A 27,612-nucleotide genomic window follows, 5' to 3' on the forward strand; every position below is an offset into this window, starting at 1 on the left:
ATCAGAGACGTCATGCTCAAAATGTGCACACGTCGGCTACAAGCTAAGTTTCAAAGTCAACAAGAAGCTGTAGCATCCATTGACGAAAAAAGAGATTGGTTCACTTCTCCTGTCCCATGGAAATCCATTTCAATTCCAAGCGGCAACTCACGGTTCCAAATACGCATCGGCGCTCTTCGCCAACGCTCCTCTCTCCTCATCCTCAACTTCAGCGGCCATCCATCCAGCCGCACCAACGCCAACTGTCCAACAGCGCTGACATAGCCACTGAACAAATCGGGGTTGTGAAAAATGCTGCCCATTACTGGCGCAAAAAACACAAGCGCCCCAGGTCTATCCAGCACCGACAGTCAATGGCGCCGACATTCCTCCCAATCAAAATCTGTGCTGGTACAGGCGTGCTGCCGAGAAGGCGCAACCACCAAGCACAGATACTGCTCCTTTGACGAATGTCGTGGCCAAAAAGCGCTGAAAACAGTCCATATCAGGTCCACACAATGAAACAACAAACAACATGTGACAAAACAAAAGACAAAAACAGCAAAAAAGAACAAAAAAGAACAAAAAAGCAAGGCTCTTGAAGAGCACTTGCCGAAGGCTGCCTACTCAGGCGCCATCAGTGGGGAGCCTGCTTGCCCCTCGGGACATTTGCTGCTGGGCACACCTCAGGGGTGGGCAATTATTTTCCGGGGGGGGGGGGGGGGCAAATGAGAAGCAGAAAATATTGTGGAGGGCCAGGCCAAAAGTTAGAAATAGACAATAAAGAAGACAGCACAATGTCTTTGTATGCCAGTAATAATGTAACATTCTCCTCCACCATCACACTCGGCACCGGTTCTCCTCAAGGATGTGTACTGAGCCCCCTGTTGTTCAAGTCTCGTAGATTTGAGTCTTTCCGACTCCAGGCGTCTCCTGAATGTTTCGTACTTTGTTACCCGCTTTGTTTAATCAGATACATATCACTTTCCCTTCCATGGTCATTACTCTCTCCCTCTTTCTTCGTCTTCCCCTCCCTCCCTGTGCTCTGCAACTTGAAGTAACCGCGTCACCTGGTGTTGAAATACCTATCATTACAAGTCCAAACGAAATGAATGCAATCAAACCTTAATTGTGCACCGACCAACAGACCAACCTGAGACCAACCTGAGTTAACAGGACAATCAACAATGCATTACAATGGTCGACTGGCCGTAAATGACATCACAGGTCAGAGATTTCCGAAAAAACAAACAAACAAACAAAAAAACATTTAATTGTTCACAACATTGCTCTGGGTCTATGCCGGGTGAGTTGTGTTCAAAAAAACCTCACGAAAGATGTTTTGAAATACCTTTAGCCCTAAGTATGACTCAAAAGATGTTTGGGCAAGTTTACTTCACACATGACCTTTAAGAGATTTATTTTTGTGTAGATGCAAACTTTGACCTTTGAGTTTTTTATCATGTGAGGAAAGAAAGAAGTGAAGAAGAGAAATGGTCCTGGTGGATGAAGACATATTCAAGGCTGACAGAAGACCAACAACAACTGCACTGTGTGCTTGCAGTTTTGCTATATTTTCCTGGCCATCGTAGTTTTAGCTGTTCAAGTAAATTATTTCATCAGCATCCGTCGGAGGATGCTCGTGCAAGAATTTTAAAACATTGCAGCTACTATGAATGAATGATGATTCCTTCTAGACTCAACTGATAAGTGGTGCTTCTCACTGGGGTCGAAGTTTACTTGTTTTGTTTGACTATAAAATATGAATAAAGAGAATTTTAAAAAAGCACATACAAAAATGATGCCGACAGTTTCCAGTATTTAATTCACACGGTTCACCTAAAAACCTTTGTCGGTTCATACACAGCAGGTCACATTTTATATGCACATCAAATAATATTCATTTTATGACACAATTTTTTCGTCAACTCAATTTTTCATCAGGTACTTTTGTATCTACATCAAGAATGAACAGACAGTATTGACAATTCTATCAGAAGCACTACATAAAGCACTAAATCGTATTCCAAGGAAACAGCCAAACACAGAGAAAATCAAGGGATACACCATATCAGTGGACAAACAAAGCCCTACACAAACGTTCTCAAAATTTGTCAAATAAATATCAGCAGTCGTTAGTATCAGTGTTAGAAAATACACACTGCCCAGCCAAATGTGCCAAACATGGGTTTTCAAGCAACATAACATTTTACTGAAATGTTTTTCAGGTTCATGTTCAAACTGTCAAATGTTCCTGTTGTTCTCAGTATAATGTCAACTCAAGCTTTACCTCTAGAAGAATTGTTCATCTGTATTTTTTTCCCTCAACAGAGTACCGTATTAGCCCGAATTTAAGACGGTGGTTTTTGCATTGAAACAAGACTGAGAAAGTGGGGATTGTCTTATATTCCAATACCGCATAGAAACTGCTCGTATATACATATATGGCTATCCACAACCTGGCCTCTCCTTACCTGTCCAACCTTCTCCAGGTGCATACCCCCACTCGCTCCCTCAGATCCTCGTCCTCCCTCCGCCCATCAGTGCCCCCTGCCCGCCTGAGCACCATGGGAGCCAGAGCCTTCAGTCGCGCTGCTCCAAAGCTCTGGAACAATCAACCGGACCTCCAAAACTGCACACCTCTCTCCACTTTCAAGTCCCGTCTAAAAACACCTGTTCAGGACTGCCTACAACACATAATTCTTCTGTTTCCTATGTTTTTGTGATTTTATGTCCTGTTTTTATATATTTCTCTATTTTACATTGTATTCCCTTATTGTCTATACGGTGTCCTTGGGTTCCATGAAAGGCGCTTTTAAATAAAATGTATTATTATTATTATTTTATTTTTTATTTTTATACAGTATTCGAGGTCGACATTATACCCATTCACGACGCTAGATGGCGCCAGATATGATTGAAGCGAATGTAAGAAAGAAAAGAATATAATAGAAGAGATAACAGAAAATGGAGAAACATGGTGACAATGTGGAGAAAAGTGGGTCGAAGATCGGACAGGTTAACCGGCACCTGAGAAGTTATGTTCAAAAACCAGAAGCCATTCATTTACGAATGTGATTACACTTTAGATTTGAATTAGGCAAAAATACTTCCGGGGTGAGAGGACGCTGGCGTGCATGTCGCCGCTTCTCATTCCAAAACGCTTCCAATCTTTACAAAGCACAGATATTTCTTCTGATTTTTCCTTGCCCTTCTGTTTTTGGACTGTTTGGACTGTGATTGATGTAGCAAATCATAGCTTCACCTGGTCAACCAAACCCAAATCGTAACTTAGTCCATGGGCTAACGCCGCTAGCTTAAACTTACCGGCTGTCACCGCACCGGCATTTCTCCCTCGTCATGGCGCGGCACAACTTCGCCGCCTTTGGGTTATTTCTGATACTCCTGACGTTCTGCCATCATTCAGCGACAGGACTACTCCGTTATTCTGTCGCGGATCTTCTCCGGATCCGGAGGATTGCACCGGAGCCTCCACCGCCGGAACTGCATCTTGACATCTTGACATCGCTCGCCTGCCTCGACGTCGCTACATTCACCGCGGGTCGCGTAGACATGTTGACTGCAAAAATGCTGGCTCAATCAACTCGACCTGGTCCACTTCTCGACGTCCTCCCAGGAACCGCGGCCGCAACACCACCGACTATGCAGTAGCCCGCCTGGCTAGGTCGGCTAACGGCACTGCCGCCGTCAAACACGACACCTCCGTTGTCAACTTTGGACTGCTGAACATCCGCTCACTTACGAACAAGGGACACCTCATTCAAGATGTACTCGCCGAACGCAAACTTGACTTCCTCGTTTTAACAGAAACCTGGCAACAAACAAACGAGTTCGCTGCTCTGAATGACTCCACTCCTCCCGGCTTTGTTTACATCTGCCGCCCCCGCGGCAATGGCCGTGGAGGAGGGCTCGCGGTAATCCACCGCGAGAAGTGGAAAGTCTTACCAGTCTCCGTTCCTGCATCAAGCTCTTTTGAATGCATGGTGTTTAAACTCCCTGGACCCACGCCAACCATCATTGCCACAGTTTACCGCCCCCCAAAGCCGCATAGTGATTTCATCAATGAATTTTCCAGTTTAATCACACACTTATCCACTCTCTCGCCAAATTTATTTTTGCTGGGAGATTTAAATATTCACATGGACAACCCCGACCTGCCACTCACAAGAGACTTCACATCCTACCTGGAGAGTCTCACGATACACTGTCTCACTGACTTCCCCACCCACATCAAAGGCCACACATTGGACTTGGTTTGCTGCTCCGGCCTCTCGCCCTCCAAGCCCACTGCTGATGTTTTTCCTGTAACCGATCATTTTCTCCTCACTTTTAACACCGTACTCCGTCTCTCTACGATCAAAACCTCCCGCCTCATTTCTTTTCGTAATATCAAAAATATCAACATTGACACCTTCTGCTCCATGATCGACCGTTCCCCGCCTCCAGATGCCCTTTCAAACCCGGATGACCTCACCGCCCACTACAACTCCTGCCTCACAAATACTCTAAATTCTCTCGCCCCCCTGAAGACCAGGACTGCTTCATTCTCTACATCTGCCCCCTGGTTTACACCCGCTCTTCCTTCATTGAAATCAAAAAACCGCCAACTTAAGCGACTCTATAAGAAAACCGGTCTCACCATCCATAAGGACATGTACACTACCCATATCACTAAATACAAGGACCAAATTGCACAAACCAAATCCAGCTACTACTCTGGCCTCATCCTCTCCAACGAAGGAAATTCAAGATCTCTCTTCTCCGTCATGAACAAAATCCTCCGGCCACCAAACTCTCTCCCCCTCCACCTGTACTCCACAGCAACCTGCAACTCCATAATGGAACACTTCAACCACAAAATCCTCAAGATCCATCACCAACTCCATCACAACCTGCCTGCCCCACACCCCATCTGAAACTTATTCTCCTTGTCATTTTTTCTCCAGTTTTGTTCTGCCAACGACTGCTGAATTATCCGACCTCATACTCAAATCCAAGCCCACCACTTGCCAGCTTGATCCCCTCCCTTCATCCCTTGTTAAATCCTGCCTTCCTTCTGTGCTTCCTCACATATCTGCTATTATCCACTCCTCACTCTCTTCTGGTATTGTCCCATCACTCCTCAAAACCGCTGCTATTACCCCCACACTGAAAAAACATGGCTCTGACCCCAACAACTTTGATAACCTCCGCCCCATCTCCAACCTTCCATTTATCTCAAAAATCCTTGAAAAAACTGTTGCTGCTCAACTCCACTCCCACCTGTCCCTTCACTCTCTCTATGAACCCTTTCAGTCCGGTTTCCGCCCCCACCACAGCACAGAGACTGCCCTAATCCGTATTGTAAATGATCTCCTCATAGCATCTGACTCCGGTTTAGTCTCCATCCTCATCCTCTTAGACTTGAGCGCTGCCTTTGACACAATCTCTCACCCTATCCTCCTCAATAGACTCTCCTCCATTGGTCTCTCCCACACTCCCCTCAGTTGGTTCCACTCCTACCTCACTGGCCGCACACAGTTTGTCCAGCTCAAATCATTCACCTCAAAGGCCTCCCCAGTCACCACAGGTGTACCACAGGGATCTGTCCTAGGTCCACTTCTCTTCATCATCTACCTCCTGCCTCTTGGCCATATCCTCCGCAAATTTAACATCCACTTTCACTGCTTTGCTGATGACACCCAGCTCTACCTCTCCTGCAAGCCAAACTCCATACTCCCACCCGCCTCCCTCACCTCTTGCCTCTCCGAACTCAAAACATGGTTCACAACAAACTTTCTTAAATTAAATGCTAATAAAACTGAAGTCCTCCTTCTTGGCACCAAATCCACTTTATCCAAAGTAAACAGTTTTTCCTGCAACATTGACAGTTCCCTCGTGTCCCCCTCCCCCCAGGTTAAGAGTCTGGGTGTCATCCTGGATAGTATGCTCACCTTCCATTCACATATCAACACCATCACCCGCACTGCTTATTTCCACCTCCGCAATATTACCAGACTTCGCCCTTCCCTCACCCCCCCGCACCACTGCTATCCTTGTCCACAGTCTTGTCACATCCCGCCTTGATTACTGCAACGCTCTCTTCTTCGGTCTACCTCAAAAGTCCCTTCATAAAATCCAGCTGGTTCAGAACGCCTCTGCTCGTATCATCACAAAAACATCTTCCCACCACCACATCACCCCCGTTCTCCAACAGCTCCACTGGCTCCCTGTTCAACATCGAATCAACTACAAACTGCTTCTATATACATATATGGCCATCCACAACCTGGCCCCTCCTTACCTATCTGACCTTCTCCAGGTGCATATCCCCTCTCGCTCCCTCAGATCCTCGTCCTCCCTCCGCCTGTCAGTGCCCCCTGCCCGACTGATCACCATGGGAGCCAGAGCCTTCAGTCACGCTGCTCCAAAGCTCTGGAACAACCTACCTCCGGACCTCCAAAACTGCACACCTCTTTCCACTTTCAAGTCCCGACTAAAAACACACCTGTTCAGAATTGCCTACAACACATAACTCTTCCATTTCCTATGTTTTTATGATTTTATGTCCTGTTTTTATATAACATCTCGTTTACAAATTTTTACATTGTATTTTCTTATTGTTTGTACAGTGTCCTTGGGTGGCATGAAAGGCGCTTTTAAATAAAATGCATTATTATTATTATTAAAATAACATGCTCTTTTCTGTATAAAAATGTATTTGGTGTTCAAAAAGTATTTTTTCATACTTGAGTCTTGAAAAAGAGGGGGTCGTCTAATATTCGGGCCAATACGGTACATGTGATTGCATAAATCATTAGATGATAAAATGGAGGAAATCCGTGTCAATTGAACTTCATTCCTACATCGAAACTATTTCACATAAGAAATAAACACACTGCACAATAAAGAAGATCTTCCAAAAATAGTCTTGCTCATAACATTGACCAAACACAATTTACAATACTTTTGACACAGGAAAAAAACGTTTTCAAGTGCCTTATACAAAATATTGTATTTGAAGAATCATCCTGTGTGGGGAGAGTGTAGGCAGGCAGACCATCTGTTTGTGTGCTTTGGGGCGCTACGTGAAATTGTTTGCAGTGTTTTCTTTGTTCCTCAAGTCTTTTGGAAGTTTTTAAAATGAGCAAAGGGTGATCATTTCAGTTGATCCTGAAACCTCAAATAAATATCAGCAATTCCGATCTAGCAACTCCGATCTAGCAACTTGATCAAAGAGTAAATGCAGCTAACAAAAAGCAGCCTATTAATGTTAATGTGTTGGTGTTGAGTGGAAGGGAAGGAATTTGTCACATATCCTGATTAAAGCCCGCTACAGTACACTTCTACGTTCGCTCTACAAGACTGGAAAGCAATTAGGCACCACTACGGCTCGCTGCTCGGAGCTCCAAAGCAGGGTGGAATGAGCGAGCTGAATCAAACCATTGTTTTAAAGCAAAAAGGGGAAAAATCTATTTTTCTCATTAAAATCTATTTTTTACTGTATGTTTTTATCCAATTGTCTAGCTTGTTAAAAAACAACGCACAGGTGAAAAGTAGAGTATACTCTATCTCTAAAATTTTGGGAGTGTTTTTTTTTTAAGGGCTGCTTCGGTGCTTGAAGCAGCTTTAAGAACCACGGTAGTTTCAATATGAACCAAGTGCCCATTGTTTGCAGGCATTTGCTCTTGTGCGGCTCTCTAAAGGGTCTGACACAGCATTTCAGGCAGATTTAAGTCTGTGCTGGCCAACAACATCTTGGAAAACCGTCAAACATTCTGGATTTGATCACCTACCCACTCTTGAGGACTTACAAACAACAAGAACCACGACAACGGAAAAATCCTACAGGACCCCCCACATCCTGCCCACCACTGCTTCCAGGTGCTCCCTTCGGGTAAGTACGATCGAACCATGTGCACCAAAACCAGGAGACATTCAACTAGCTTCTTCCCTCTCGCCATTGACACTAAACAGTAATTCAAATCTGTAGTGTCTCTTTGCATTTTTGCACAACCCCCTGGAACAGTATTACCACACTGATCATTGTACATCCAGTTCTCTACATACTTGAACAATTGTCGTTGATCAATATTCCACAGCACCAGACACTCTAAAGCGCTCAAGGACTTCCTGTATAATTGCACACCTAAAGTGATCCTACAATTACTGCTACTGGTCACTTCAAAATGCACAACTATCAGAGTATTGTATTGCTCCACTGATCACTTCACCTCTACTCGATGACTATGCACATTGTCACACAGCTGTCATTGGGTGGTACTACTGCACCCTTACATGACGGAAACTCTTTCGAAACTTATATGTTATGTCCTTGTTTTTCGTAGTTGCTTGTTTTTGCAAAACTGGTGCTGCAGCCTAAACTACCGGAGACAAATTCCTTGTGTGTTCTACATATTTGGCCAATAAAGATGATTCCAATCAACCCATAGCTGTTTGAAAGATGATCTCACATTTGAATCTACAGTACCAGACTACTGTATGCCCAGAGAAGAACAAGAATAACAAATATAAACACTAGATGTGTGTTGCATGTAGAAATGTCAATAAAACAATCCACCAACGAGAGGGCTTTCACCCCCGTTTATCACTGTGCTGACTGCTCATCTGTGGCCTCAGGTGGTGCATTGGGGTCCAGGAAATCTGGGTGCTGCAGTTCTTTCAGGTATTTGGGAGGCGTCAGGATGTGGGTGGCACCTGCAGGAGACCAACACCTTTGCTCAAAATCAATGCTGAGTGTACACTGCAAAACTGTGATGAAACTGAACAATGTACATTAAAAAAATGCATGCCTGGCTCATTGTTCCTTGTCAAAGAGTATACAACATACTGTAGCTCTTTAAAAGCACAGTCAAGTCTATGAAGATGGAAAAGAATTTTATGATCTTTGTTTAATCTGTTGCCTTGGAAATGGACAACTTCCGAAGAGACAAACACTGGGGGGAATTTGTCTTACTTTTTTTCTCTTCAATAAACTGATAAATTAGGTTTATTTATCGGTACCTTTATTTAATTTGTAGATTTAATGAAATATGCTTGTCATAGTTACACAATATTTTAGTACAGGGGTGCCCATTACGTCGATCCTGATCTACCAGTAGATCTAAGACAGGTCCCAAGTAGATCCGAGGAGTGTCGAGGAGAAAAAAACCAAACAACCCGTTGTGTGTCTTTGTACATGTTGGTAATATATTTTTTGTGTTAATGTACGCTGCACCCTAATCACCCTATCAGTCTCATTTTCACAAAAAAAATGTTTTAAAAATAAAATAAAGCAGGTAAATCTTGAATTTACGATGGCGCGTGATTACGTCACCGGAAGTTGTTAGCGCTCATCAGTCTGCAATTGCAGCTTGTGATCAGAGTTGTTGCGGCCTATCTTTTATCGTCATTGTTCTCATTCAGAGTTTGCTTTGTGTACAATTCACTGAGGGCACAGGCAAAGAATAGGAATCTAGGAGGGTCCAGGGAAGCACTTTAAAACGGTACGTGTGAGCTACGATAGTTAACAGGGTGCAAAAGCGTATCGCATGCCTCAGTTTCAGTCGGTTTCTCATCATGGCGTGTGTGTGTGTGCGCGCAGATCCTGGGAGGTTAGTTGATCGAAAAGTATATCTTTGGTCCAAAAAGTGTGGGCATCCCTGTTTTTGTACAATTCAAAGCATAAGGTTTAGGGGGAAAAAAATCTCACAGTTTTTGAAATTATTAGGTGTAAAGTTGTCCTTGTTTGAGGACTCTTAGGAATTTTGACATCTAAGAACACCATAACCAAAAGTACAATACAATACAATACAATACATGCTGACTTATATAGCGCTTTCACAACAGCGGCAGCTGTAACAAAGCGCTTAACAAAACAGTTAACATAAAGTAAAATAATAAACACAACACATAACATAAAACACGGACATTAACGGAAAAAGTAACGAACATGGATGAAAATGAGAACATACCAATGAGTGCCTCCCATTTGCCATTGGCTTGGGTGACCTCATACACACAGCGCATCTCACTGTAGGTCATGCCTCCAATAATGAAGACAATGACCCTCGGACCCGTCTTCACCTCTGTAGGGCCCCTGTTTTTGTGCCAGTTACCATAGCGGGCACTGCTAAATGAGAAGAGAAACAAGAAACGCGACACACATCTTTTGTATTTATATTGAAACTGCATCCATGACATCATACAAAGAATCACAGCACACACATGCAGGAAAAGAGAGTGGAACCTAGTCGGTATTCGAACCTTCGCCAATACTAAGTGCCTACAGATTGAACTGTGTATTCAAAATATAATATTTCCTCTTGAAGGCTCTTTGCAGCCATCAGCGTAAATTAGCAGTCTGTCACAGTTTACAATTACTTACAGAAACAAAGTTTCGTATGATGCAATTCAGCTCATCATTTGCATTCATGACCTGCTATCCAACAAAAATCTGACAAAATCCATACGTTGAGGAAATACAATTATGACTCAATGACATTTTTGTGTTGTCTGACTTGTCTGAGTAAATTTCTAGGGATCAATCAAAGCAGTTATGGGGAGACAGAAAATAATAATTCATGACACATATCAGATATTTGTTCAAATGGACTACAATCACCGATTACGGAATATGGATTACTGTGAACTACTAACCTTGACGGAGCGCTGGCTTTGGCAGATGCTTGTCTCTGGGAAATGTATGGGTATTGCTTCACGTCAAGTTTATCCTCAATGGCATCCTGCAAGAAGACAAGTTCTTCAAGGTAAGCACTTTGACTTTGCCTGTGTTAAGGAATTATTCCGCTAGAAGTAGTAGTAGAACTTTGTTGAATTTCATCTTGCTATGAGAACTATTGACACTAGTCTCTCTCCTGAAAATCTGCTGAAGTAGTTAAAACAAAGAATGTACTGTGAAGTTTAGAGCCTATTTCCCTTTGGTTAATTAACAGCCCCCCAAGGGTTTTCTTGCCTCCACCACCTCATAAAAGTCCCTGAAGGCTCTCAAGTGCCCTCAAAGAGGAACCCTAATCTGTGACCAGCAGCAGTGGTCTATACTTTGTCATCATATCAAGATCGAACTTTTCTTGATCTTCCTTATCTCTGCTTTTTACTTGGTTATGGTGTTATTCCTTCCTGTTGGTTGTGTTTGTTCAGACACTGAAAGAAACAATGTACAATGCGGTATTTCCTGCTCTATGTTATTACAATCAACTTTAGTGCCCTCGACCCCCACCACTTCTGGGGCCCCCCTCCACGGGACATGTTTTAGAGGAGCTGTTATCTCAGGTATCTGTGTTCCTGCCATCGCACCAAATGGGGGGTAGTGGTGGTCTGATCTCACCTCACCGCTCCTGGCTTCCTCCGGCCACACCGGGTCAGATGACATGTTACTTTCTTTGTTTCGGGATTTGCATGAGAGGCGTACCTCCCCGCCTCTCATTATCATATCGTCTCTATATAATCTCATGAATGTGTTTCTTCGGGGCTTCCTGATGAAATCTGAGACTCACAGGAGCCCGAATCGATTCGTGTTGCGTTGTAATAAACTGAAGAAAAGACTACGTTGTGTTGGGTCTTCTTCCACCTTATAGAGAGATAAAAGAACCTGTAACCAAGGAGGGCCAAGAGCAAATTAACAGCTCCCATTCCTCAACACCTGTCAGAAGCGAGTGGTGGCCCCACCCAAAGCAACTGTTTGACCTGTTCCTGTGCCAACAGGTCAAATTATGCCTATGTGGCCTTTATCATGAAATGGATGACTAGCCTGTATAGTAACATCATCTGGAGAAATGTTTTTTTCAGCGTGTTTCCATTGAATTACACATCATGATGTCGTCATTTCAAGCACTTTGATTCATGTTTAACGATAGTTCTGTTTCATTTGTCTGAATAGAAATGCCAACAGGCTATTATGACAGCTCAATTTGATAATTACTATGGAGAGCGGCTAAATATTATTGTTATGACTCCCACTATTATTTTCATTTTGATAACAAAGTTACTGATTTTGCGTGTGGTTTATTATTGATATCCCCCAGTCAAGAGCAGAGCAGCCCAGGCAGCCACAACTAAAACTCTTTCCTCGAACCCATAAAGGGATTTTGCCCAATAGTGGCTTTGTTTGCAATAAATGGCACACCTCATGCCTTATATATATATATTGACACAATAAAACATAATTGTTGTGAAATTGAAAATGTAAACTAAACTGCTATTAGCAGAAGGGGACTTCGTCAGTCTGGCCAACCCGATAAAAAAATTTCTAGAGGGTCCACTGCTTCCTTACAATAGTCAATGGAAACGCAATGCATTGTCATTTGCATTTGAATTAGATCTAGGACTCAATATCTCAAAGGACGCACCCATTGTAATTTTCATAAAGGAAAACATGTTTTATGTACGAATTCAGCATTAGGTAGAATATCAAACTAGGTTCAGATATCCTCATGAATAATGTGTCTCTTTTTGTTGCGGACAGAATAATATTGCACCAAATAGCGCACCTCGATGAGATCCTTTACGAGAGGTGTCCATCTCGAGAGTTGGTAGGTATGCTCACTAATTCGCTCCTTCCGGTCAGGCTTTTTGGTTTTCTTGGCAGTGACCTGCAATGGAAACATTTTATTTTATTGGGATGATCGTTAATAGATACCGCAAATCCAATGGGTTTGGGACGTTTTCTCAAATGTAAATAAAAACAGAATACGATGATTTGTAAATCCTTTTCAACCTATATTCAATTGAATACAATATATTTCGTGTTCAAACTGATTTACCTGTTCTTTTTGTATTTTGCACTTTATATTTTGGATGGGAGACAGCTCTGGATTTCTGATAGGCCAATCTATAGTCTCACTCAATTCTCAATATGGTCAAAACCACACTATTTTTACATGTGAAGAATGTGGCTTGGCATTCATTGTCTTGCTGAAAAAAGCAGGCAGGGAAGTACCTGAAAAAGAAAATCTGCATCTGCTGTACCTGTCAGCATTATTGGTGCCCAAACAGTTGTGCGAGTTACTGTTGGATTTATTATTGTTTAGTAATCCTAAAGGGTTCCTCGTGGTGTGCCAGATGAGTATAAGTTGGTTAACCAGATTGCTGCCGGTTGGGAATCCATTTTCATTTGGGTTACCCCTAATAAGAATGTTGACAGGATCAACTACCTCCACTACAAGGTCCAGAGGCTCGGAAATTTTACTGTATAAGCCGTCTTGGCTATAAAAGAGCAATTGGCGGCCACCTCCCTGATGGCGTTTCAGAACCGCATCGCGGTTGATATGCTCTTGGCAGAGACCAATGGAGTATGTGCGATGTTTGGTGACCAGTGTTGTACGTTCATACCTAACAACACCGCGCCTAATGGCGCCCTCGCCAAGGCCATTGGAGGCCTCCGCACCCTGACTCGCCAAATAAGGGCCCATTCCGGCGTGAATACGTCCTTCTGGGCGGAGTGGTGGCATAAGGCCTTCGGAGAGTACAAGGATTTGGTGTTTTATGTACTAATCTCTTTTGCTCTTTTTGCAGCTGTCTTGACGTTGTGTCGATGCTGTTGCATTCCCTGTATCAGAGTGCTGCTTGTCCAGCTTATTACTACGGCTGTCTCGCCCACGACGTCTAAAGTGAATGAGATGTATCCTCTGTTGTTGTTTGATGGCAGTGATTCTGAGGTTGATTATACCTCTTCGGTTGATGACGTGATTTCGCTTCGGCATCAGGGGGTCATAGATGGTTTTTAGTCGTTTTGCTCCCTGCCCCTAGGTGTAACTATGTTTGCGTGTGCGGCATGACTCCACTGAATAAAGGCCGTCGGGAAGGTTCTGTGTGATGATACGTGCAAATGTAGGATGAACAGGGGGGAATGTTGGATTTATTATTGTTTAGTAATCATACATTCACGTATTATTCGGTTGATTCTCGTGTCGTCATTTTATGCTCGCAATGAAGAATGCTTCTGCCTGTCAGTGTAGTTTGATTTTGCTTGCAAAGAAGAACGCTTATGCTTGCAATCATTAGTTGGCTTTGCCTGCAATGAAGAACGTTCTCAATAAAGATATATCCTTTATTATTTACTCACATCTATAATCATTATATATTCTTCATTATGTGCTCACTTTTGCTTGCTGTACTGTGTGAGAAGTTAGGGTCGCAACCACCTTTTCGAGGACGTGGCTGGGAAGAGATAACTGTTAAGACTAAACAGCAAGCAAGGCTGAACCGTGAATGGAGACATCAACACCAGCTGCAACGGGATGTTTATGTCTATTTGCACACATGTACGTAAATTGCACTCACATACACACACATAGTCAAACAAGTTCAGTGTGTGTTCAACAGCCCCCACCCTTTAGGTTGGACACACCTATGTAGTAGCTTTTCCCAATAAATGAGGAGGTGAAGGGGGAGATCGTTAGGGGTTACGTGTGGAGAACTGAAACCGAACGCTTCTCCTCGTTCCCTCCTGGTACCAGAATCGAGTCTCCTGTCTCCTCCTTTTGGTTATTCTTGAGTGTCAATTTGGACCAACCTGACAGTTACCCATGCCATGGGCGCTAACAATAAGCACCCATACGATCACAGATGCTAGCTTTTGAACTTGCGGCAATAAAAATCCCTATCGTCCTTTTTTTTTGGAGACAAAGTCAACCATTTATCAAAACTGTTTGAAATGTGGTCTCATCAAACCATAGCACACTTTTCCACTTTGAATCGGCCCATTTCATGAGCTTTGACCGAGAGAAGCCGGTTTCATTTCTGGCCTTTGCTTTGCATGGTAGACTAACTTGCATTTGTTGATGTGGCAATGAACTGTCCTAACCTATAATGATTTTTTGAAGTGGTTATGAGGGATCAAAGGCCCCACACATTCAACGTTGGTTTTCGGCATTGCTGCTTACGTGCAGATATTTCTCCAGTTTCTCTGAATCTTTTGATGATAGTATGGACAGTAGATGATGAAATCCCTGGATTTCTTGCAATTGCACATGGAGGAATATCATCCTTAAACTGTTTTGACTATATTCTCATGCAGTTGTTCCCAAAGTGGTGAATTTCGCCCCATCTTGGTTTGTGAATGACTCAGCAATTCAGGGAAGCGGGGCTTGCTGTAGCCTATCCCAGCTGTCTTAAGGCAGCAGGCAGGGGACACCCTGAACTGGTTGCCAGCCAATCGCAGGGCACACATAGACATACAACCAAATTTGAAATATAAATATATATATATATATAAATATATTGCATTTCATTGTAATTGGGGCTTGTATTATAGATGTATTCCTTGTTATCTTCTTGTGTTTATCTCTTCATTGAGACATATGCTCACAGATTCAGAATTTTCCTCTGCTTACATTTACTTCCTGTTAGAAGGCTGCTCCAACTACCGCATGCGAAGTCTGTCTAAATTGTTGCAAGGTTTTTAATCACACGTTGAGCCTATATTTAGCTACGCCTGCTGTAGCTAAGTAAGGGTATCAGAGGTAAAATACATAAGGATCACCGGTTTCATACTTGACTTGAGGATTTCAGAACACAACATACCTCAGAGATGATCGGCACACCCATGTGTGCCATGTTGGAAATGATGTCACTGTCTTCCGGTGGGATGCTGGCATGCTGTAGCAACTTACATAAGTTTTCCTCGGTCACACCTGACACACACACACACACACACACACGCAGTTGATTACTGACATAAACTGTACAAGAGTGCAAACCTTCACAATTATGCAGTGGTGTGTATTTGTGAGTAGGAGAAAATCTGGAAATTACAAATCAAATCAAAAATCACAAAAGAGGTCCAGACTTTCTATAATACATGAATACATACATAGGTGAGAGTCATTATTTCGTCCCGTTACATTAGTAAGTTAGCTTCATCACAAAAATAATAGCAGTCTCCAATTTATATGGTGCATTTTTTTAATCAAATTGTGCTGATGATAGAATATAGCATACTAAATATACATTACAAAAGGTATAAAATGTATGTTGGGTGACATATGTCTGAGTTTCAGTCTCTGTAACATAGTAATGACAATTCTACAAAAAGGATAAAAACAATCCACATATCTCACCATTCTTGAGGAAGATGTAAAGCAGAATGATGCGAATCTTGTCAGAGACACTGACATTGGTATCCAGTAAGATTGGTACAATAAGCCTCATGGGATCTTTTATTTTCTCGCCCTCTGCATCGGTACCCATTGCAAGATCCTTTTAGAATGGAAGCGAAAGGTGAAGAAAAGTGTCAGGTTATTTAGGGGAGTTTGTTTCTTATAAAGTGTACCTCCGCTAGCCCATTTTGAGGTATTGATGAGGGAAGCAAAGTTTGAGAAATATCTGGTGTTCCCATCTTTGTCTCACCTGGTATTCCCTAAAACAATGTGCTGACAATCCCCCTGGGCAATCCCAGCCATCTTTGGGCAGTAGGCGGGGTACACCATGAAATGTTTGCCAGCCGGACAAAACAGAGAAAAACAACCATTCGTGCTCACACTCATAACTAGGGAAAAATTAGAGTGGTCAATCAGCCTGCCATGCATGTTTTTGGAATGTGGGAAGAAACTAGAGAACCCGGAGAAAACCCACGCAGGCACGGGCAGAACATACAAACTCCACACAGGAAGGCCGGACCCCAGAATCGAACACTGAACCTCTGTGTTCTGAGGCGGATGTGCCAACCAGTCTTGAACCACATCACCGACTTGATGAAAATGCTACTTATTTTGGTTTTATTTCAAGTGAATAACATTAAATCAGAAATTACTCATCAGTTAGTACTTGAATTATATTTCACTGACTACTTACTCTTACTTAAGTCATTATTCAGGGGAATTTTTTATATTATTATGACCTAAGAGTACTCTTGAGTATAATTTTTGGCCACTCTACACACCTCTGAGGATGGTTCAAATTCATCACAACACACAATACCTGTGACTGTTTCAATTTTTTATTTAAGCTTTTTGAATTACCTGCTCCACACGGCAGAGTTTGTCAACCGTGCCCTGGTAGCGGTTCATACAATCTTCAGCCAGGTGAAGGTGGGTTGAATACTAACAAGAAAAGTACCGGTAGATGAGTTTAGCTATTTGAGGAAGATATCCAGGAGTTACAAACATTCGCACGTTCAAATGTATTAAAAAAAAGTTTATCTCTTATGTGCAGGCAGTGACAAGTTACGGGCAAATGTGAAGACTGTGAAAAAGAATACACTTGCTGTTCTTACTTTGCTTAGCTCCTTTTGATACTGAGGCATTTTCTTCAGCATCTGAGACAGTTCCTTCATTGTGGTCTGAAAGACAATGGTGACAGTCATGAGTGATTCAGTACAATACTGTATAAATTGTAGTATAAAGCAGGTACCGGTCCGAAGGGCATTTGGTACCGGGCCGCACAGAAAGAACTTGCATTGATTCCGTTTTATTTATTTCGGAATACGAAAGATGTTTTATTTTGAAAAATCGCCGGATTCTCAGTTGCATCCGTCTGTGTAACGCTTGACACACGTCAAACCACGCTTCTCCGTCACGTGACCGATTACGCTACAACAAAACGCCGGAGCTCCCAAAATGAATTTAAAAAACTGCTTGAGATCGCAAATGACGGCGGCCTTAAAAGTACGTTCGAGACAACTGGATTAAAATTATGTCTAAATACTCTGAGATTGCCATAATAGCACAGTTGCTATTTCCGACATCCTACCTGTGTGAGGCGGGAGTTTTGTGCAGCAACGGCGACTAAAACAAAATTACGAAGTAGACTAGACATAAACCACACACTTGAGGTGTCATTGTCTCCCATTACCCTGAGATGGGACCGTCTGGTTGCAGAAAATCAAGCTCGGGGCTGTGGTGAGTCGTCATTTTCATGCACTTTGAATTTGCGTTGCGTATTTTGAAGGCATTAAAAAATTACCATATTGATCAGAGTGTTGCGGCCAGATTAGACGCTCCTTGTTTTTATTATTATATTTCGAAAACACCACAGTTTTCATGCAGCTCATACCATATTATTTTGTAGTATTATTTCTGCCACACCATAAAGGCCGGCCCCTGAAAACATTGACTGACATAAACCAGTCCGTGGGGCAAAAAAGGTTGGGGACCCCTGGTATAAATTATAAATGTTCTTCTCTTTTCCTTGTTGGTATGTGGACGGTTGTGGAGTCTGATATCGGCTGTGACCACACTATACTTTGTATTGCTTAAAATATCTATTTAGCATTTTTTGCTGATTGCGGAAAAGGGAGCCAGATTTTTTATTTTTTGCCGTACACTGAAAAAAAAAATCCTGGTTTCCCATCAGAAGATAAGAGATCAATATTTCATATTTTATTTTCGAGTAATGTAGTTACATCTGTATTGGACAAAATATAGCATAACACATTTCGTTTGAAGGTGGTTGTGTACAAATGTTAAGAGAGTAACTTTTGACCTGAATAGATTTTCACCTTCAGTAAAGTATATTTCATTTGTGGCACACTGGCATTTCAAAGTTTCATCGAAATTCTTCTAGCCACATTGTGTACCAATTTCCTAATTTCTCATTCTCTTCAATGCGGTCTTATGACAAAAAAGATTGTTCAGAGTAATGTGGATGTTTTTCCTCTACCTTTTCCCCTGTGTTCATTTTTTTGCTGGCAGAAAATTCTTTCAGAGAGCGAGTCACAGCCCTATGCAAACAAAAGAAAGACAACATAAATCATGTCACAAAATCAGTTTTGACATGCAGTAAAAAAGGAAGCCTTTTGTACACTTTCAAAAGTTAAAGTGTAGTAAGTGTTAGGTGGTCTGCTGTTGTGTTTGTTTCTTTTAAATATTCCACATTACCATGTCGAAACAAGGCATATGTAACACAAGTACTCACGTTGAAACTTCAGCAATGTGTTTATGTCTCAGAGTCAACCACAGGTCATCATCCTCATCCAGCAACACATCTTTTGTCCGAGTCTCCCCCATTCCACTGGTCTCAAACCTGACACAGATATGTACATATTAGAGCTGTCAAACGATTAAAATACTTTAATCATGATTAAAAATGCAACTGTCATAATTAATTCATAATTAATCGTGAACACACACACACTTTTTTATCGATTCTAAATTTCCTTTTTTTTTTGGTCCTATTTTTCCCATTTTAATGCTCTCATCAACATGGAATCATGGATCAATTTTTTACATGCAAAATGCAAATATTTGCTGAAACAATTTAGATTTTCAATTTTCCATGAACATTTTTCACTTTGAGCAGTTATTCACACATAATCTCTCACACAATATTTCTGTCCATCAACAACAGTGAAAAAAATATTTTGTCACACAACAGCACCTTGAACAGCTCTTTTTAGGGAATCAAAACAGAGCAATATAAAATTATAAAGTGCATGTCTAAGGTAAACTAGTACTCAGCCTATAATGGATTTAAGCCATGGTTGCATCCTTCGTTTTTCTCAAGTTTACTTTGAACACAGCAGTCAGGCTATGTTGATTCTGTTGGTCCTTCTTGCGCAGAAGTCTCTCTTTGGTTTTGTGTAGACATCATTTCGGATGACTACACTTGGTTCGAGGCACAACACTGGAGACGTTTTATTTTCAGTGTGGTCTCTACGACTGCACCTCTCGACGTGCCTCAGCGCACCGTCGCTGTCAGACAAACACAGAGAAGCTCCACCCCATTTATATGGACGCTGAACACTGTAACCTTCCACACAAAATAGTTCCAAACAAATAATCGTGTCAGTGGTATACATCGAACTCAACAGAATGCCTACTCTTTATTCACCAGAGGCTCATCAACCTAGTCTCTTATTTCTCTCCCGAAACAGTGTCTTCTCCCGCTTGGTGTACCTTAGCCTTCTCTGCTACGTACAATTTCTGTTCATAGCTTGTAATGGAGGCTCTCGCTGGCAATCCATAGTGGAGTCGTTCGATGCAATGCGAATGATTTCAGCTCGAGTCTGGCTTTGGACAATGTTGACAGGCTTGCATGCAGTAGCCATACATTTAGCATACTATGGCTTTAGCAAATTTGTTCTTCGTCGTGTCATTCATTTTCTTCGCGTTGAAATGATCCATAGCTGTCTGTCTTAGACGAGGGGCCGGAGTACTCACATCAGCTGTGTGCTTGGCCATTAAGTGGTATTTCAGACTCGACGTGCTATGATGATAGCTCAGTTTACGACTGCAAAACATCCAGGTAAATTTGGTCTTATCAGTGGAACTATCTGGCAACTTTTTAAAAGTAAACTTTCCATTCATAAACTCTTTAAGTATCCGTTTTCGGTGTCTCGCGCTGCCATGGCTGGCAAAACAGACGTGCGTGGACCTGTGCAGGGCGCTTGTTGTTTTGCTCCTGGTTTATTTATAGAGCAATGTAACATCCACTGTGACGTGTGCCGCGTTAATCTCGCGAGAAAAAAATTAATTCCTTTAAAATTCATTTAAATTAATGCCGATAATAACGCGCTAAGATGACGGCTCCAGTGCATATACAATGAGTGTAACTGGAAAAGAAAAACACGCAATGGATAGAAAGAATACAGAGAGCAATAACATGAGTATTACATGTATTTCTAGATTGGAATTCTCCAGTTTCTCCTACAAGGTACATCATCAATCAATTCACTTGACCAGGGTGCTGACACAAGATCAAGCCTGGTAACCAACCCTCCGCAGGGAGGGGTTCAAATAAGAATTTAATTGCTCATTGCTACCATCGTGTTTTTTTTATTGGTGCATTTGACAAATAAACATCTTGAAATGCAAATAACCATTTTGCTAAATGTTGTATATGTGACCCAAAAAATTGTAAATTCCCTCTCTCCTTGCCTGCGTGGGTTTTCTCCAGGTACCACGGATTTCTCCCACAATCCAAAAAACATGCATGGCAGGTTAACCCATTTAATCCCAACAGTCACATTTGTGAAGGACAAAAATGACTTGATTTACAGTGTTATTATTGATTACCGGTACTTAAAAGGGCTACCAATGACACCTGATTTTGACTTTTAAATGTCTGGGAAAAATCTGGGATTAAATGGGTTCATGGAACTCTCATTTGTCCCTATTGTGTGATTGTGAACGTGAATGGTTGTTTGACAATGTGTGCACTGTGTTGGCTGGCAACCAGTTCAGGGTGTCCCCCGCCTACTGCCCGAAGACAGCTGGGATAGGCTCCAGCATGCCCGTGACCCTTGTGAGGATAAGCAGTTCTTAATTATTAATTGTGGTTGGTTTGTTGATTTTTCTTTTTTTGATTTGATAAAATATGCAAACATTTCGGGCACAAGTGTCAAAGTCAAGGCGTAGGGGCCAGATCTGGCCCACCACACCATTTTATGTGGCTTGTGAAAGCAAATGAAGCATGTCAAGTTCCATGATGCTTGCTAAAGTCTGAACCAAAATTTCAAATTGTCATATGCAATCCACAATAACAGTCATTATTATTGACTTGTGATTGTAAAACTAGTTGTTCATCAATTTGATGTGCGCTGTGTATGTAATATGTGGAGGGGATTAAACATTAATATGGTTTCCCCAAATTCATAACAGCCCTACGAGGGAAACCGTTACGAGAATGTGGCCCGCGACAAAAACGAGTTTGACACCCCCTGCTTTAGGTGATCTCTATTCTTGGATCTGAATAGTATGTGTGCATGTATGTGGTCATGGATGCGTGTGTGGCTATATATACCTGTAGACATCATTCTCAATGCCTAACAGGTCGTAGGCCATTGCCTGAAGAGTGAGCTCATGTAGAAGAGGTGACACAGGATCAAATCCTCGGTCCAGGATGATTAGTTGACTCCGGCACTTATCCGGTCCCTGGAGGAATCCAGCACGGAAACAAAAGACTGTTCACATTATACGGAGATTTTGCTTCATTAGCAGAGTAAAATCATATCAAAACAACGTGATCACCAATAATTTTGCAGAACTATTCCTGCACTTAAAAAATCCCGTGAATATACTCAATATATACAGTATGTGTACAGAATGTAATACATAATATGGACTCTGAGCACAATTGCCAGACATGAAGACATTGTATTCACCAATTCACAATATTCTTTTCTTTTGAAGTTGTGGACGAATGATTTGGATTCACAACAGACTAGTCTGTAAGAACCTTACAACAACCTGGTCTTTTCCAAACATCATGCATCATGCACAGAGGAATGAATTGCTGCACACATTTTCCACAGTGTAGCAGATCAACAAAAAATGTTGTCAACTTACAACTGTTCCTACAGTTCGATTGTATGGGTAGTGTAAATGAATGGCTACCTATTGCCTTTTTTTCATCTACTGTCTATCTCCCACCTCCCCCATGCTTGGGTCATCAGCCTTGTAGCCATCCAGCTTGTCCTGTAGCATTTGGGCCAGAACAGCGCAGTCTTTGTACTCTCTGAATAATACAAAAAACAAATACAGTACAATTTTGAGAGAGGTGGGTTGGGGGTTTTTTTCCAAACTGTTGTAATCCTGACACCCCCCCACCCTAAAAACACACAAAAATAAATAAAAAAGCTAAACAGTTATAGCCATTCGGTGCTATAATGCACTCAGGGCTATGTGGCCATGAAAATGCATGGATGAATAAATAAATGAAATAAAGAAAAAAAACAATGGCTGAATGAATTGTTGGTCTCACCCTCTGTATCGAATTCCAGGGTATTCTTTGAGAGTGGCACAGAGGGTTGCAATTTGTTCAGCGCAACCTTCCAGCATGTTGTTCTTCACATCAGCTTTGAAGGGGCTGTAGAAGTCCTGAAAGGCGTCTACTTTATCCAGCGAGAAGACCTGCACCAAAGGGAAACGTGATTTAACCAGCATTACAATTGGTTCACAAAGAAAGGTCCGTTCATCGAGGTTTTATGTGCACACAACCCCCTCTGCTGGCCAACACCGTGATTTGCACGTAGACGATGTGCCATGGCTTTTTTGCAGTCTTGCAACAGTGTCTGTATGTCAAGTCAAGTCAAGTCAACAGTATTTATAGAGCACTTTCAAACAGCCTTCGCTGCATACAAAGTGCTGTACATGGAGCGATTTAACATACACAATGAACAGTAAGACGAATCGGTAATAAAGGCGGTAGAAAGCACCAAACAGTAAAATCAAGAACAAATCTAAGTCATGCTGAGTCGAACGCCAAAGAATACAAGTGAGTTTTGAGGAGGGCTTTAAAGATGGGCAGCGAGGAGGCTTGCCGAATGTTCAGTGGGAGGTCATTCCAGAGAGAGGGACCAGCAACAGAAAAGGCTCGATCCCCTCTGAGTCTCAGTTTAGTTCTTGGTACTTCTAACAAAGACTGGTCCACAGACCTGAGGCGCCGGGCAGGTGTGTAGGGGCGGATGAGCTCAGAGATGTAAGGTGGCGCGAGATTATTCAGAGATTTGAAAACAAAGAGGAGGATCTTGAAAATAACTCTAAAATGAATAGGGAGCCAGTGAAGGGATGCCAGAGTAGGAGTTATATGCTCCCTCTTACGAGTACCAGTCAAGAGGCGAGCAGCGGCATTCTGGACCAGCTGAAGGCGCTTAATGGAGAATGGGAGTAACCACTGAAATTAAAACACCATCATTCGATTTTGTGGGGTCATGTAATGTGTTTATGATTAATTTTATGTTGTTGCTATGGTATACGTCGAATTAGACAATACTATACATGCTGATTTATATAGTGCTTTCACAACAGCGGCAGCTGTAACAAAGCGCTGAACAAAACAGTTAACATAAAGTAAAATAATAAACACAACACAAAAGATAAAACACGGACAGTCGTGCAGTCCTAACCACTTTTCCGTCACACGCTATGTTGTTTGAAGCAGTTTGAGATGATAGAGGAGAGAATCAAAGTGTCCTTTAACCAGTGGATCAGAGATGTTATGCTCAAAATGTGCACACGTTGGCTACAAGCTAAGTTTCAAAGTCAACAAGAAGCTGTAGCATCCATTGACGAAAAAAGAGATTGGTTCACTTCTCCTGTCCCATGGGAATCCATTTCAATTCCAACCGGCGACTCTGTTCCAAATACGCGTCGGCGCTCTGCGCCAACGCTCCTCTCTCCTTATCCTCAACTTCAGCAGCCATCCATCCGACTGTCCAACGGTGCTGACATCTCGACTGAACAAATCGGGGTTGTGAAAAATGCTGCCCATTACAGGCGCAAAAAACACAAGCGCCCCAGGTCTGTCCAGCACCGACAGTCAATTGCGCCAACATTCCTCCCAATCAAAATCTGTGTTGGTACAGGCGTGCTCCCGAGAAGGCGCAACCACCAAGCACAGATACTTCTCCTTTGACAAATATCGTGGCCAAAAAAAACGCTGAAAACAGTCCTTATTAGGTCCACACGATGAAACAAAAAACACCATGTGACAAAACAAAAGATAAAAACAACAAAAAAGAACAAAAAAGCAAGGCTCTTGAAGAGCACTTGCCGAAGGCTGCCTACTCGGGTGCCATCTTGGAAAAAATTTTTAAAAAACAAGACAAGACAAGGTACAGTATATAGAAAAGATGGGGAATCGTGTGTTTACACAAACTGTACTGTGAATACAGTGTACATAACATACATTCCGGTAGATACACACATCAATAAAATAAACACGTACACACGCGCGCGCACACACACAAATACACCGTATATTTCTAAAAAGTTTTGAGTCAAGATTAAAGACTTTTTTCAATCTTTGGGTTTGGGTTATCTAGATATATGATGTGTATGTGTGCTAGTACAGTTAACTAACACAAGTAGAGATCCTGAGTGCATAGTGGTTAATGCGGAAATACGTGTGAGTAAGTAAGATTGCATGACTTTACTTATGATGCATAAAATTTCGGAGGAACTCTTCTTGACTTGTTTGATTTCTGCCACAGTAACTTGACTTGCTAGGAACTTTAAGGGTAAGATTGCTCATGACTGGCCTTTCAGTGACTCCTAGTGGATCATTAAACCCCCCTCCCCAAAAAAAACTACTTTCCAATGAATGAAAAAGTCTACACACCAATGTTCAAATTGCAGTTTTTTGTGAAAATGAGCTGAAGACAAATCATTTAAAAATGATGCGAATCCATCAGAATATTGCTCAACATTTGATCTTTACCTGAACATTTCAGGATCAGCTCTTTGGATTTGAAACAAAAATTTAATGGTTTCTATTTTTGGACAATGTTTGGATAATTATTAATGTATTTGCTCGGCTGGTCAAATGTAAATATAAATTCATATAGAGTAGATACACTAGATACCGTACATATAAATATTCATGAAAATATAATACCCGGTATGATTTACACTTGATCAGGTAACAATACTATTATTAATAAACTAATCCATGCATTCGCAGGACTTTGTAAAATGCATTTCCTTACCTGAGATTCATAGGGCAGAAAGGCTACATGGATTTCAGTCAAGGCCTTCATGGCTTTGGAGGCGCGAGAATTGGTCAAGAGACCAAACATGGAGTCTGGAATTGCTGCAGTAAATCAAACACAAATGTGTTATTTAAATCCCTAAACATTCCCTTAGTGAAGCAATAAATGCTAACGTTAGATTGTGTTTCATTTTAAGAGATGTGCACAGATATTAAGCCTGATATAACCTGAGGTTTGCAGTTTATTCTTATAGTAACTGTGTCCCTCAGCAGTGAGCAAGCCATCCATCCATCCATTTTCTGATCTGCTTCTCCTTCCGAGGGTCGCGGGCGTGCTGTAGCCTAACCCAGCTGCCTTCGGGCAATAGGCGGGGGACAACCTGAACTGGTTGCCACCCAATTGCAAGGAACATGCAGACAAACAACCACGCTCGCTCACACTCAACCTTGGGATGATTTAGAGTGTTACATTAACCTGCCACGCATGCTTTTGGAATGTGGAAGGAAACCGGAGAACCCGGAGAAAACCCACGCAGGCACGGGGAGAATATGCAAACTCCACACAGGAAGGCCGGCGCTGGAATCGAACGCTGTAGCTCTGCATGCACTGTGAGGCGGACGTGCTAACCAGTCGACCACTTGTGTGCAAGCATTTTTGTAAATATATTTTCGAACATGACGTGTCCAGTTTATTGTTATTTTTAAATATTACAACCACCCATTGCATGTATTTATTTCAAGATGAATCTACAAATAGCTTTGTGTTACTCACTGTCGGTGAAGAAGACATGGGCTGCCCTATACCTCGGTGACCGTGGATCTCTGAAGTCATCAATCAGACCCTCAACGGACTGTCAACAGAAAATAATACGATTTCTCATGATCTTGTGTAAAAAGTAGTTACTTCTGGAATGATCCATGACTGTGAGCAAAGACACACTTCCTTTACATAAGGAAGTCCATTGGTGACTGTTTGGAATACAGTATAACGATGAAATAATACAAGACCAACAGGATTTGCATCCCTGCATTTCCCATTAAATCAAGCAGGCACCATGAGTGCCACAATAGGAGGCAGGTTTCCAGCTGTAGCTAAAATATGGGCCACTCGCAGGCTGGGACAGCGTCTTGTTTCACACTGTGTTTCATGACCTTTTCTTTGAACAGCATTCAAAAAAACGTTTAAAAAGTGAGGACCCAAATTGTTGAAGCTTTGTCGGTGCAATTCCTTCCTATTGCTTGATGAACAGCTTCAGCTCTTCAACAGTGCAGGGTCTCCGTTATTGCATTTTACACTTCATCACACACCACATATTTTCAATGGGAGACAGGTCTGGACTGCAGGCAGGCCAGGTATATAGATATATACACACACACAGAGAGAATATATATATATATATATATATATATATATATATATATATACATATATACACACATATCACACAAGCACATGTCACAAGCGGATGTTACGTTGCTCTATAAATAAACCAGAACAAAACAACAAGCGCGCTGCAGAAGTCCACGCCCATGTCTGTTTTGCCAGCCACGGCAGCACGAGACACCGAAAACGGATACTTAAAGAGTTTATGAATGGAAAGTTTACTTTTAAAAAGTTGCCCGATTGCGCCACTGACAAGACCAAAGTTATCTGTTCTTCTCTCTTTCTCTGTATCATACAGGTATACGATGTATGCCACTGACACGATTGTTACTTGTTTGGAACTATTTTGTGTGGAAGGTTACAGTGTTCTTCCCCCCCCCCCCCCCCCCTTCAGAATGGTTTGCCCCAGCAGCACGGGGGAAGTGCGTGCGCTTTTTTGTACGGCGGGCAGTTTTGAATATAGCGGCACATAATGAACACTGGTGTCCGGTGTCTCGTTATTCTTCAACAAACATACAGAAACAGACTGCTGTGTTCAAAGTAAACTTGAGAAAAACGAAGTATGCAACCATTGTTTAAATCTACTATAGGCTGAGTACTAGTTTACCTCAGATGTGCACTTCATAATGTTATATTGCTATGTTTTGATTTTATAAAAAAAGCTGTTAAAGCAGCTGTTGTGTGACAAAATATTGTTTTCACTGTTGTTGATGGACAGTAATATTGTGTGAGAGATTATTTGTGAATAACTGCTCCAAGTGAAAAATGTTAATGTAAAATTGAAAATCGAAATTGTTATTTCAGTAAATATTTGCATTTGGCACATAGAAAAATGATTGATGATTCCATGTTGAATAGGACAA

General features: G+C 41.9%; 1 protein-coding gene across 2 annotated transcripts in view; it reads right to left on the reverse strand.

The window, feature by feature from the left end:
- Positions 1 to 1,786: 1,786 nt before the first annotated feature.
- The window catches only part of stxbp1b (syntaxin binding protein 1b), a 32,303-nt gene continuing 6,477 nt past the window's right edge, over positions 1,787 to 27,612 (reverse strand). Inside the window, exons 5-19 of one of the 2 annotated variants that reach the window (XM_052068240.1) lie at positions 26,138 to 26,216; positions 25,364 to 25,467; positions 22,639 to 22,787; positions 22,308 to 22,392; positions 21,679 to 21,809; positions 18,853 to 18,960; positions 18,598 to 18,658; positions 17,213 to 17,278; positions 16,959 to 17,039; positions 16,059 to 16,197; positions 15,523 to 15,632; positions 12,489 to 12,590; positions 10,639 to 10,724; positions 9,954 to 10,108; positions 1,787 to 8,697 (exon numbers count right to left, since the gene is read on the reverse strand). In XM_052068240.1, the coding sequence (XP_051924200.1) occupies positions 8,588 to 8,697; positions 9,954 to 10,108; positions 10,639 to 10,724; positions 12,489 to 12,590; positions 15,523 to 15,632; positions 16,059 to 16,197; positions 16,959 to 17,039; positions 17,213 to 17,278; positions 18,598 to 18,658; positions 18,853 to 18,960; positions 21,679 to 21,809; positions 22,308 to 22,392; positions 22,639 to 22,787; positions 25,364 to 25,467; positions 26,138 to 26,216 (1,566 nt within the window). In that variant the 3' untranslated portion in view covers positions 1,787 to 8,587. Of the gene's footprint in view, positions 8,698 to 9,953; positions 10,112 to 10,638; positions 10,725 to 12,488; positions 12,591 to 15,522; positions 15,633 to 16,058; positions 16,198 to 16,958; positions 17,040 to 17,212; positions 17,279 to 18,597; positions 18,659 to 18,852; positions 18,961 to 21,678; positions 21,810 to 22,307; positions 22,393 to 22,638; positions 22,788 to 25,363; positions 25,468 to 26,137; positions 26,217 to 27,612 lie in introns of both variants that reach the window. The other variant, XM_052068239.1, reaches the window with a different exon arrangement.

The sequence above is a fragment of the Hippocampus zosterae genome, chromosome 6 (assembly GCF_025434085.1).
Source record: "Hippocampus zosterae strain Florida chromosome 6, ASM2543408v3, whole genome shotgun sequence".
NCBI classification, from domain to species: Eukaryota; Metazoa; Chordata; class Actinopteri; order Syngnathiformes; family Syngnathidae; genus Hippocampus; species Hippocampus zosterae.